The sequence below is a fragment of the Indicator indicator genome, chromosome 6 (genome assembly GCF_027791375.1).
Source record: "Indicator indicator isolate 239-I01 chromosome 6, UM_Iind_1.1, whole genome shotgun sequence".
NCBI classification, from domain to species: Eukaryota; Metazoa; Chordata; class Aves; order Piciformes; family Indicatoridae; genus Indicator; species Indicator indicator.
The window spans coordinates 19,094,375-19,107,346 of record NC_072015.1 but is presented as its reverse complement, the minus strand read 5'-3'; the positions used below and the strand labels follow the sequence as shown (position 1 = coordinate 19,107,346).

General features: G+C 38.8%; 1 protein-coding gene across 1 annotated transcript in view; it reads left to right on the top strand.

Moving 5' to 3' along the window:
- TRIO (trio Rho guanine nucleotide exchange factor) overlaps positions 1-12,972 on the top strand; it is a 266,295-nt gene that overhangs the window by 87,888 nt on the left and 165,435 nt on the right. The window contains exons 3-6 of the mRNA XM_054381562.1: positions 1,484-1,598; positions 5,233-5,425; positions 6,004-6,516; positions 9,433-9,555. Of these exons, the coding sequence (XP_054237537.1) occupies positions 1,484-1,598; positions 5,233-5,425; positions 6,004-6,516; positions 9,433-9,555 (944 nt within the window). The remainder of the gene's footprint in view (positions 1-1,483; positions 1,599-5,232; positions 5,426-6,003; positions 6,517-9,432; positions 9,556-12,972) is intronic.

The window sequence follows — 12,972 nt, the reverse complement described above, 5'->3', positions numbered from 1 at the left end:
TGGAGCTGAGCAGAGGCCTGGACTGGACTCTCAGTCTGTTATTTATCCTTCCCCTCTCTGGTGGCTCTGTCTTGATTTTATGTTGTCGCTTGCTATGTAAAAATCCTCAAAACTCTCTGCTTGGCAAGAGGTAGGGGGTGGTCAAGACCAGACTTGCCTTTCTGCATTAAACTGAGACAACTCAATTACTTTTAATGCCATGTCCCACTTAAGAGGGCCACAGAAGATAAGAATATGAATTTCCTTTTAAGTTTAGGTTTCTAGCATTGCAGCTTAACAGAAATTTAAAGTGCTTTTGCCTCGTTTGAGTTTTGTTCAGTGCTTAATGGGAAACATGCCCAGTGCAGAGAATGCCTGGAGACTTTGACAGCTAGACTTCTGCTAGTGTGTCTCTAGCAAACACACAGAGACTGTTTTTGAGGATAACGATGAATTTGACTAATTTAGTGACTAATTTGGTTAATTTGCTTTTGCCCTTCTCTTCTAAGGGATTTAAAAAAAAACTTTCTGTAAAATAGATTTACAACGAGGAGCTGATTTGCAATGAGATACCATTCAGGACAGAGGGTAGTGTTTTTCTGCATTTCCACAAGACAAGCAAAGACAATCCATGCATCTGTGGTTGGGAAGATAAATGTGAAATTTAGCTTTTAAGAATGTGTCTGTGCTGTACGGGTTGATAAAGAGAGCCTGCAGACTTGAGTTTAGCATTTAGTAATAGTAAAATTTTTTTGTCATTAGCAAGGAGTTGGATATAAAATTGTGTTTTAATGTTCACCAACAGTAGGCATGAAGTTTAACAAATGAGATGAATATGATTAAGTGGAACCACTCAAAGCCTAATTTTTAAAACTATTTTTTGCCTTACATATTAAATGGATACAAAATTTCCTATGCTGCTAACAGAATGAAAAAATATAAACTGACAATTCAGAACCTGCACATCATAATGTTAAAAATAGAAATTAAACGCTTAAGTAGTGTCCATCTGTTCATCTAGTATATGCATTGAGTGTGAAATACTATACACCTAAATTCTGTTCCAGTAATGAAGCTAGGTTGAGTATCCTTTAAATAATTGCCTAGAAAGTGGCATCGTTTTGTACTTAATCTGTACAATTACTGGATTCAGAAGTTAAAACACATTATAAAGCACCATGACTGGAGATGTCACGCTGACAGTCGAACTTGGATGTGACTGTCATGTGTAAGTGTAATGCTATGGTTATTTGTTTCATTTTTTTGACAGATAATTCCTTATTGTAGGAGTTGTGAAAATATGCTGATTAATACTCCCAAAATACAATTTTAAGCTAATGTCTAGATAACAATGTTGACATTTAACTAGAAATCACTGCTTTTTAGAAGTGGATGTTCACAAAACAGTGTAGAGCTTAGGTGTTCCAAAAATATTCTGAAGACTAGTTTTGTGGATAAGAATGGTCTTACGCTGTGGGATCTTTTAACATGTTACATTTTTTAGGTGGCAGAGATAAACGTGGAGGTCCCATTCTAACGTTTCCAGCTCGAAGTAATCATGATAGAATACGACAAGAAGACCTTAGAAGACTAATTTCATACCTAGCATGTATTCCTAGGTAAGTGATGGTCACTTACTAAGCTCTAAAGCTATGAAACAAAATAAATGGAGTATGATGCAGTACACCCACAAGCTAGAGGACCGAGCAGGTGAAGAAAATGAGCAAATTCACACTAAATTATTTCAGTTCCTGTTTTCAAACTTTTTTTCAAAGAGACCTACATAATTACTCTGCCATGTAGAAGGAAGGATGGCTGGTGTGCTTTAGCTCTAAGAAGTTTGCATCTTGGAAATGGTGCTGCAATACCATGTTCCTGTCACTGTGCTGAAGAAAGCAAATACAGCTCAAATGCTTTCAGTATACCAGTAATTAGAAATATGCTGGTCATCCTTCACAATATTCCTTGTGTGGAGTGAGGTCATCACAACACTTTGTTCTTTGTATTAGGTAAGTTATGGTGTCCTGATGTAGCACAGGAATAACCAGGAGACAGATAAGTAAAACTGCTTGTACAGGTCTCAGATAAGCCTGTGGAGATACCTGTGAAGGTACTGGTGTCATCATACGATGAACAATTTAAGCTATGAATTGCAACATGCCATTCAAAGAAATCAGCAGAAGTCAAATCCAGTGCTAGTGTGTGTGCTTCTATACACACGTCAACTTCTAGCTTTCTGTATACACACCCACACAGGCCTATGACTTCAGGGAGCAGTTACCATTACAGTTGAAAAATATCCTTTGAACAACATCCTTGACTGCAATATCTTACATAGTTCTGCAATGTTAATTTATAGGCTGCCTTCTTTGGACCTGATATAATCAGATGTCAGTTTCAGACTAACAAAAGTGGTTTTACAAACACAACTTCATGACATACAGTTCAGAGTGTATAGCCTTCATTAATAGAAATTGTTGGTAATTCAGGTATTCTTTATTTAACTTTGAAGCATATGATTGTGTAGTAGGGTTTTTTAAATTAATTGGAGGATTCTGTTAAGGTAGCAGAATGAAGATGAGAAGAAAATCTGAGATTTTTGCTTCTGAGATAATTGGATTTCACATTTGAATGTTTGGGATGTATTCTAGCATTCTAGAACTTCAAGTTACTAGAGAAGCTAATAGATAAATAGGCATCAAAATAATTTTAATGTAAGTTTTCTAGAGCTGTTCTGGCAAAACCCAGTGCTTCTTTGGCACAAAATGTATATTGGTTTATCATCAATTGATTTAAAATGAAAAGAAAGTTAGTGCACGTTTTGTATTTCTAATCATGGCACAGCTTTAAGAATAAAAGGAGCTTTATTAAGAGGAAGAATCATTTTCATGCAAGGCATATTTTAGGAGCTTATCATGCAGCTCTTGCTAATTAAAAAGTCCCAGTTAGTACAATTAGCCTTAAACATTTGGCTTATCTATTAATTGTTGAAATACTGTTACTCTACATAGCTGAAGATTCATATGTGTCAGTTGTTTGCCAAGAGATCTAAGCATTTAAGATGATTCAGTCTCACAATTTTACTAATTTAATAATTTATATGATTTAAAAATAATGTTAAACTTAAGTCATCAGCATTGACTGGATTAGGTGTAAGTGTAGTTCATGTTTACCTAACAGATGACCTTGGATGAGAAGGCCTCCTAGAACAATTTTTGTTGTCCATGGCTAGAAGGGATTCATCTCTTGTGAGATGATGAGGATACATCTACACTGTGGTACGTGATAAGGGGCCACTTTGTACACTCCAGAAGATGTATAACTTGTATGAATAGTGGTGAGCACTCCTCGCACAATGTGTGGTAGGGTAGGGATAGGCTGACCAACACTCATGTAATAGCATGCAGCCTTCCAGTAATGGATGTGTATTTGAAACAATAGCTGGTTTTCCCCTTTAGTCCTGTGAGGCTATAAGGAAACATTTTCACCATGATCAGAAAATTGTATGTAGCCTCATATAAATTTTAATGTATTTTCATGGAGTCATAGGATCATCAAGGTTGGAAAAGACCTTCAAGATCATAGAGTCCATGCATAGCCCAGTTGCCATGACCACTAAACTATATCTTGAAGTGCTACATCTACACACTTCTGGAACACCTCCAGGGATGGCGACTCCCCCACTTCCCTGGACAGCCTCTTCCAATACCTCATTACTCTTTCAGTAAAGACATTTTTCTTAATATCTGATCTAAACATCCCTGGCACAGCTTAAACCCATTTCCTCTCATCCTATTGCTAGTTACTTGGGCACTGGCCAGCACTGGCCTCACTACAACCTCCTTTCAGGTAGTTGTGCAGAGCAATACGATCTCCCCTTAGCTTTCTCTTCTCTAGATTGAACAACCCCAGTTCCCTCAGCCACTGCTTGCAAGACATACCCTCCCAACCCTTCACCATCCCTGTTGCTCCTCTCTGGACACCCTCCAGGACCTCAATGTCTTTCTTATACTGTGGCACCCAGAAAAGAACACAGTACTCAAGGTGTGACCTCACCAGGGCTGAGTACAGGGGCATGATCACTTCTCTGCTCCTGCTGGACCTGCTGCAACCACTGCCATTGCCCATTCCTATGGGCAGGTAGGACAGCCAGCATCTATCTTAATAAACTTTTTTAAATGTTAGTTTGTTGTGTTTTTTTTAAACTTTAAAAAAAATCTTCTTCTAAGGAACCTGTATTACCACTTCTTGCAGAAGGTTTCTGCTCTCCTATATCAATCATAACTCATCTTTCTATAAAGTGGGCAGTGAGACTGGGTCACGTATGCCAGTGAAGCTTCCCTACTTCATGGACACTGAAAACATCACCAAATGAACTCCAGAATTATGTTTACATTAGTCACTAGACTGGAAGTGACTCATACTCAAACAACAGACATTTGGTCCCTTTTAATAGTCCCTTGACTATGAGACATTAGTTTTGTTAACAAGATCATGTAGCAAATTCTACTGGAACAGAATCAAAATTTCTGGTGTTGTTGGTGATTGCCATTTCTGACCAGTGGCAAGCACTAGGTGTACAAAAGGTGATGATGAAAAGAAATTAAATCTACCAGTGTCGGAAGAGTTGCTAGAGAATTTGGATGTAAGGTCTGTCAATTTTTGGATGGCAAAACCGAGCTTGAATTTCATAGAAACATAGTGATACAATTCTATTCACCCCCATAAAATGATTTGGTACCCCTTTATCCACAAATCTATCCTGTTGCAGAAGGAATTTGTCAGTAAATGTGGTTTTTTTCCCCTCTACTGACACAGATAATATGAGACAGTTTAACAAAGTTGCAGAAGTGGTAGGTGAGAAGAGTATGCCATTATCTGTTTTTCAGAACACCCCTATAGTCCTTAGAAAGGCTTGAATATTGTCATTAGGAAAGTGTGTATATTCGGAAGAATCAATTATTAATCACTTACGTATTGCTGCTTCTGTAAATGCTGTGTTTAATGTGTAAGGTGAAGATCATCTTGAATATAAACAATGAAATGGATATAAAGCTATCCACAAGAATTTTGTCAAGGAGGTGAGAGAAGATTCATAAGAGGTTCATGAAATATTCACCCAGTCAATGTTGAGACCCCAGGGTGCTACATTTTCCTGAGGAGACCATGTTCATTAGGCAGTGTGGGGCAGTAGAGTGCTGTGTTTGAAGTTGTAATGATTGCCTGGTAACGTTTTTCTTTTATCTTCTGCAGTGAGGAAGTATGTAAACGAGGATTCACTGTCATTGTGGATATGCGTGGGTCAAAATGGGACTCCATAAAGCCTCTGCTGAAGATTTTACAGGAATCCTTTCCGTGTTGTATTCATGTTGCACTGATAATCAAGCCAGACAATTTCTGGCAGAAACAGAGGACTAACTTTGGCAGCTCTAAGTTTGAGTTTGAGGTATTTTTCCATATGGTATACAAATTGACATTTATTTCATGTTTTTAAGTGTGCTCACTGCTGACCTGCATCTTCAAAACTCTCAAATTATGTTCTAGGTGAGAAGAGGGTTACAGTAGACCAGTGATGCTAGAGGGAGTGTGGTTTTCTTCACATACATAGGCTAGGTAGTTGTGCTTATTGGTGTTTATATCCTTCTTCTGATGGAATTAGAGTTTTACACTTTAATAGTAATGTTATTTGTTATCTTGGTCTGCATTATAGTGATCACTAGCATCCAGACAGCAGCCAGCTGAACCTTGCTATTATCCTGCTGCTTTACAATACACAAAGTCAAAGCTTAATCAAAAGAGTGGTTGCTGTTTTCTCCTTAAGTGTAGTAAGAAAGAAATAAAATACTTCTCTTACTTGGGAAAATACCAGCAGAACTGGAGGCTGATATTTGAGAAGTGTATGAGTAAAGTCACATGGATTTCATGAAAAAAATGATCAATTCTTACAAAAAAAGAAAAATACACTTGAAAGAAAATTTCAAATTCATTTCAGTAACAGCATTTTTTTTCCATTTTGTTTTTTAGACAAATATGGTGTCTCTGGAAGGCCTTACCAAAGTAGTTGATCCTTCTCAGCTAACCCCAGAATTTGATGGCTGTTTGGAGTACAACCATGAGGAGTGGATAGAAATCAGAGTTGCCTTTGAGGACTACATTAGCAATGCAACCCATATGCTGTCCAGACTGGAGGAATTGCAAGATATGTTGTCAAAAAAGGAAATGCCTCAGGACCTGGAAGGTGCTCGCAATATGATCGAGGAGCATTCACAGTTAAAAAAGAAAGTCATTAAGGCTCCTATCGAGGACCTCGATGTGGAAGGACAAAAGCTGCTCCAGCGGATACAGAGCAGCGATAGTTTTCCCAAGAAGAACTCTGGGTCAGGGAATGCAGACTTACAGAACCTATTACCCAAAGTATCCACCATGCTGGACAGGCTGCATTCAACACGGCAGCATCTGCATCAGATGTGGCATGTGCGGAAATTGAAATTGGACCAATGTTTTCAGCTCAGGCTGTTTGAGCAGGATGCTGAGAAGGTAATTGGAAGAGGTGATTGTAAATCAGCACTGCTAATGTACTTGAAAGTACTGATCATAACTACAAATAGTATTTTTTTGTCTTTGGAGTTAATCACTAGTCTTTTCATGAGAGATAAAGTACTTCCTGACTGAGAGTGTCTCTCAGCATTCTGCTGTAAAGGAGATGGGGTAGTAATTCTAAACTGTAAAGAACTCAGGTAGAAGAAAAATTTAAGTGGTAGTGACTTGAAAGCTTTTGCTTTGAACAAATAAATTGATCCAGTCAGATGTTTTTATATGCATCATGTGAAGATGAATGCTGTGTACTTTATAAATACAGGTGACTAAAGGATTACGTTGGACCCCTTTTGAATGACCCCTGTGATCCAAGTGACAGGCAGTTGACAAGGTCAAAAGAAGCTGACGTGGGGAACTGCTTCATTTGATGCAGGATAAGGTCCCAGGCTAAAAATTGAGATATCTTTTTTGACAGTGCATGTGTCAGTAACAGGGAACTGAGTGATCTCAGAATGTTTCAGACTAACCAGTCCCTTCAAATGAGAAAGCCCTTGATTGTCATGAAATGTGAAGAGAAAGTATGGCTGACAGTGCGCTCCTAGATGAGCGCAAATAAGATCTGTTTTAATCTAGAATGGGTTTGCAATCACTTACTATGTTATCATGTGAAAAATTGCTTTAAGGAGGGGTGGGGAGTTTTTCTTCAGGCGAAATAACTGGACTGTGCAGTCAAGTGGTAAGTACGGTCTTATGTAAGAGTGCTTGAACTGGATTAGACCAAAGCCAGTGTCCTGCTCTCCAGCACTGGTCGTAAGCAAATGCATGAGGAAGAGTAAAAGCAGAGCAAATACATAATACTTTTGTCCTCCTTCCTCCTCTGTTTTCTTTCCCCTTACTTTCCCTTGCCCTTATCATTTCAGTTTGAACACTTCCTTTATGCTTAACGATTCCTACTATGTTTTTAAAAAAAATATTTTTTAAGTGCTATTCAAAGTAGTATGGATATAGCAGAAAACAGTAGGGGCAGGTAAAGATCTGCAAAAAATCTGGTCAATTGGATTTAGAGTTCTAAAATTATTTAGAAAATAACAAGCTTCATCCAGTATTGTTCTTCCAGGCCCAAAATGCTTTTTAGCAACCTTTCAACTAGTTAATTACAGCATTAGTTACTTTATTACAGCATGAATAAAATAATCAATGTGAGAATTGATAGTTCTCACGATAGTGAAAAATATGTTATTTACTTACTCAGCTAAAAGTTGGGTACATAACTTCAAGAAATTCCTTGTGAAATAATTGAGCCTGAGGGGCAGAGCTCCAAACTGCACTGTAGTTGTATAAGCATCTGTGTTTTCTAAGTTCCCAATTCCAAGAATAAATCTATATTGTTAGCACATCTTTCTTTCAGTTTAGATAGAAGTGTTGTGACTTAATTCTCTCCTCAACTCATAGAAAAAGATAAGAAAGAATGCTTGTGTGGTAGGCAAATTCACTTTTGGTTTAAGGTACTTGCACTAATCTGCTTGCAGCCCTTATTTCACTGTTTGTGTCAAATTAGATTTAATAGCTCAGGGCTTCTTTGTCAGTTTGTCTGTGTGGTTTATTTGGGTGTAGGAGAGGACTGTATCTTTGTTCGAATAATAAAAGGTATTGCATGGGGAGAAATAAACATGCATAGATGCAATAGCATCTTGGAGGACTGGTGCAACTCTGCATAAGAAATCTGGGCTGGTTCAGGATAAGAGAAGGCAAAAACTGGGGTGAAGTGAATCTGATTGGAATTGCCCTGTAGGTAACCTGAAGACAGTGAAATCAGACTACCTAGAGAAAAGTGGTCATGAGCAGGACCACTGTCTATTTTGAGTAATTTTCTACACATTTTCACTGTAGTCTAGACAAGAAACTGAAAATTTTAGGAGTATGTCATCAGCTGTCTCAGTTGTCTAAGCTCTTAAAACTTTTTTGTTATTGTTTACATTCCTTATATTGTGATCTACTTGTAATTTGATTTGTTATGTACCTGAGTGGAATAGTGGATTTGACAATACTGCTGTGTTAGCATATTTTTAAACATAGTTAAGTTACTTACTGCTCATTGCTACCAGTTTTTTTCTGACAAAAGTTTTTCAGCTTATTCAGGAAGTAGGTGGGTATACTATACACAGCAAAGATTTCAAGACCAGTGTGGGGAGGGTGGGGAGTATTTAATTTAGCCTTTTGCTATGTTGCTTGATCTTTGAAAGCATTGTCTGTTAACATACTTGTACATCTTCATTGATAGTGTCAGATGAGGTCTTTCCTAAAATTTGTTGGAATATTGGAATACTTTAAACAACAAAACAAAACACAAAACATTTAAAAATTGTTCTTAAAGTTGTCTGGAAGAAGGTAATATGTAACTCTGTGTTCAAGCATAGTTGTGTTTTGTTTCTTTTTTTTTCATTTGTTTTGCAACAGAAGTAAAATTATGAACTAAAAATATTAATCTTGCTGCTGAAGTACTTGATCAGCAAGAGTGACTTTATATTTAATTTCTATGAGTTGCCATTTTCATTCTAAATTACTAAGCTGCTGACATTATGAAATGCTGACATGAGAGAATGTATAAGCTTGGTAACTCAGGGCTGTTTACTATTCTTTGTAGTAATGAAGTTTATGACTATGATATTGTTGTAACTTGTTGAGATAAAATCTTTCAGTAAAGATTTAACAGTCTCAGCTGTCTGTACTGGAAAAGTCAGATTTGAGTAATGATTTGGTTAAAATGTGTCATAACTTAATATTGAAAGAGTGTTAATTTTCATTGCCTTTGACTTTGTTTTGTGTTCATAGATTTCTTACATGTGTGTGAGTTCTCTCATAGAAAATTAGTGATTTCCCCCCCCCCTTCTTCTTTCCTTAATATTTTCTTTGTAGATGTTTGACTGGATCACACACAACAAAGGTCTGTTTCTGAACAGCTACACAGAGATCGGAACCAGTCATCCCCATGCGATGGAGCTTCAGACGCAGCACAATCATTTTGCTATGAACTGTATGGTAAGAAAAGGCCTCACTTCACAGCACTGTCAGATTGTCTGCTCTCTTTAAGGTAGAATTTGTAAATCGTACAAGCAGTACAAATTTGTATTTGAGCAGGGAAATTATAAAACACTAAGGAGAAAAATGAAGGGGAGCCAAGTACAAAGGTACTGTGATCAAGCAACAAATTTGTTTTGACCAATGACAGTACCTAATGTGACGTTAGAAATTCTCAAGCATAAGGGTCCGAACTTCTAGAAGCTGGGGAACAAGCAAGAAGAGCTATAGATGTGCACATGCCTGCAAGATTGTGATGTCACTGGCATCACTGAGATGTGGTGGGATGGCTCTTGTGACTGGAGTGTAGGAATAGACAGTTACAAGCTCTTCAGGAAAGACAGGCAGGGAAGAAGGGGTGGGGGTGTTGCCCTCTACATCGGTGGCCAACTGGGGTCCATGGAGCTCCACCTGAGGAAGGATGAAGAACTGACAGAGAGCTTACAGGTGAGGGTTTAAGGGAAGGCAAGGGAAGGAGATACTGTACTGGTGGTCTGCTACAAGCCACCTGACCAGACAGACCAAGTAGATGGAGTCCCTTTATAAACAGATAGGAGCAGCTTCACATTCACAATCCCTTGCTCTCATGGGAGATTTCAACCACCCTAATACTTGGTGGAAGAACAACACAACAGAGCACCAGCAATCTAAGAGGTTCCTGGAGTGTTTCAACGATAACTTCCTCTTCCAAGTGGTAAAGAAATTCACAAGAAAAGGTGCTGTGCTGAACCTTGTCCTCGCCAACAGGGAGGGGCTGGTGAGTGATGTGAAGCTCAAGGGCAGCCACCAAGAAAAGGTATGCTTTAAGATCCTGAGGGCATCAGAGGAGGTGCGTTGCAAGTGCACTACTCTGGACTTCAAGGGAGCAGACTTCATCCACGAGGGATCTGCTTGGCAGAGTGTCATGGGACAAAGCCCTGAAGGGAAGAGGGACCCAAGAAAGCTGGTCAGTATTTAGGGACCATCTCCTCCAAGCCCAGAAGCAGTGCATTCCAAGAATGCAGTCAAGGATGCCAGGAGGCTGGATGACCATGATGTTTGTGTACTTGAGCACAAAAAGAAAGTCTATGGGAATGGAAGCCAGAATGGGCTAGCTGAGAGGATTACCAAGTAATTGTCCTGTCATCTTAGGAAAATTAAAGCATAGATAGAATTAAACATGAAAAGGGACATAAAGGAGAACAAGAAGAATTTCTTCATGTGTATCATTGACAAAAGGAAGGCTACGGAAGATGTGGGGCCTCTCCAGAACTAAAATGGTGACTGGTCATGAGGGATACAGTGAAGGCTGAGGTACTCAATGAATATGTTGCCTTAGTCTTCACTGGCATGGGCTCTAGCCACACTGTCCAAGTTCCAGAAGGCAAAGGTGTAGGGACTGGGAGAGGGAAGGTTTGAGACCATCTAAAGAACCTGAAGCCCATGGGGCCCAATGAGATCCATCTGTGGATCCTGAGGGAACTGGCAAACTAAGTAGCCAAGCCACTGTCCATCATATTTGAAAGGTCATGGAGAGGTGTTCAAGGTCAGATTGGAGAAGGCCTTGAGTGATCTGGTGTATTGGAAGGTGTCCCTGCCCATGACAGGGGGGTTGGAACTAGGTGATCTTTAAGATCCTTTCCAACCCAAACTATTCTATGACTCTATGAAATGCATTAATTACAGAGTACTTCTACTCAGCCTGTACAATAATGTTTTGAAGCATGAAAGGAACATCTTAGATTTGGAGCAGATTAAGCAGTCCAAATACTCAAAAGGATAAAAGCAAACTGCAGTTTTCCCATGCTCTGTATCATGTTCCTCAAAAAAATAGTTCTTTGGCACAGAAAGGGAAAAAAATTACCAGTTTCTGGATTTGACTTAAGCAGCTTTCAGATTTTCTGGGGTTTATTTTGTCAAATGGCAAAAGTCCTATGTATATTAGGGGGAAAGATTAAACTCAGTGTGACATAAAAATGACACAAACTGATTGAATTTTGGCAGGCATTATTTTTCATTAGCTTTTGACTGGAAAAATGTTGAGCAATCTTAACTCCTGCAGGCATGTGCAGCTTCTCCTGAACCCCTCTTCACATACACTGTGCTTGACAAGCTACTGTTTGCTCACTGTTCTTGTCACTATAACCTTTCAGTAATAAGACTTGATTTAAGACGTCTGACATGAATGTTCTAACACTAGAGATGGGTTTTAAATTTTAACCTATCTACAACCATGCAAATTTATTTAATTGGGTGAGGTAGAAGAAGGAATAGGGACGACTCTGTATAAGGTTTATTATATGCACAAGATTTTTGAAAGTGGCTCTAACTGGACCTTAATAGATCTCATTTTCCAGGCAGTTTCCTTAGGCTTGCTTTACGTGGGGAAAGGCTGTTCAAAGGATAAATGCTGCCCGAGCAGCTAAATGCGACCTCTGACACTTGCTAACAACTTAAACCTGATAATTGATGTTGCAGCTGCTTCTCCCAACACATTGTGGTTGCTGCAGGGCACATGCCTCCTTCAGAGCAGGTACTACCCCCTGTCAATAGTGGGCTCTTCCATCTTCCTTTCCTTCTGAAGTAACAGCTTGGCCTTATGAGAGGTGCAGGAGGGCAACCTGTGCAGCTGCTTATGCCAAACTTAGGTGAGAAGAGTGATGGCCTTTGTGTGAGACACTGAAATTTTAATCTGGTCTGCCAGTCTGAAAAGAGCCACCTGGATGCAAACCATTTTGAAAGCTACTTGGTTCCTATCATAAACAGGAGTTGGTTACATCAAGGACAATAAGGATTTGCTGAAAGTTTCTGTTTTGCCTTGTAATGGCTTTCTGACATTTTTAGAATCTGATTTTCAGTAGTACAGCACAAAGTAATTGGAAATTTAAGCCAAATATTGTAAAACAAAAAGATGGAGAATGCATTGGGGGAGGAGGTTTATCTGTACTTTCAGCAGTTTCATTAGCAAGTGGAGTCGTGTATATTCGGTAAGTGATGGGCTCACGTGATTGTACTTCAAGGTAAAAAAAATAAGGTGATGAAAGCTTTAGGTTTTAGTACACAGACTGGTTCTCACTGTAATGAAACTGCCCTGGAGAAATTATGTATAGGTGCAGTGATGTGCATTGAAGATGGATATACATTTGGTTACCATTGTTTGACACACAGTTTCATGTGGCTAAAAAGGCTGCTCTTGGAAAGAAAGTTCACATATGCAGCTGTAAGTATATGACTTGCTACTGTTTCTGAATTCAAGAAGCTGTGCACTGATAAATGTTAAGGATTGTCTTTATAGGACAGTTAGATCCCATGTTCCATAACTGTGGGGAAAAATAAACTCACAATGATGCTCCTCTTTAAAAATGAGGATGAATTTTCAGTGCCATTTAAAAGGCTAGC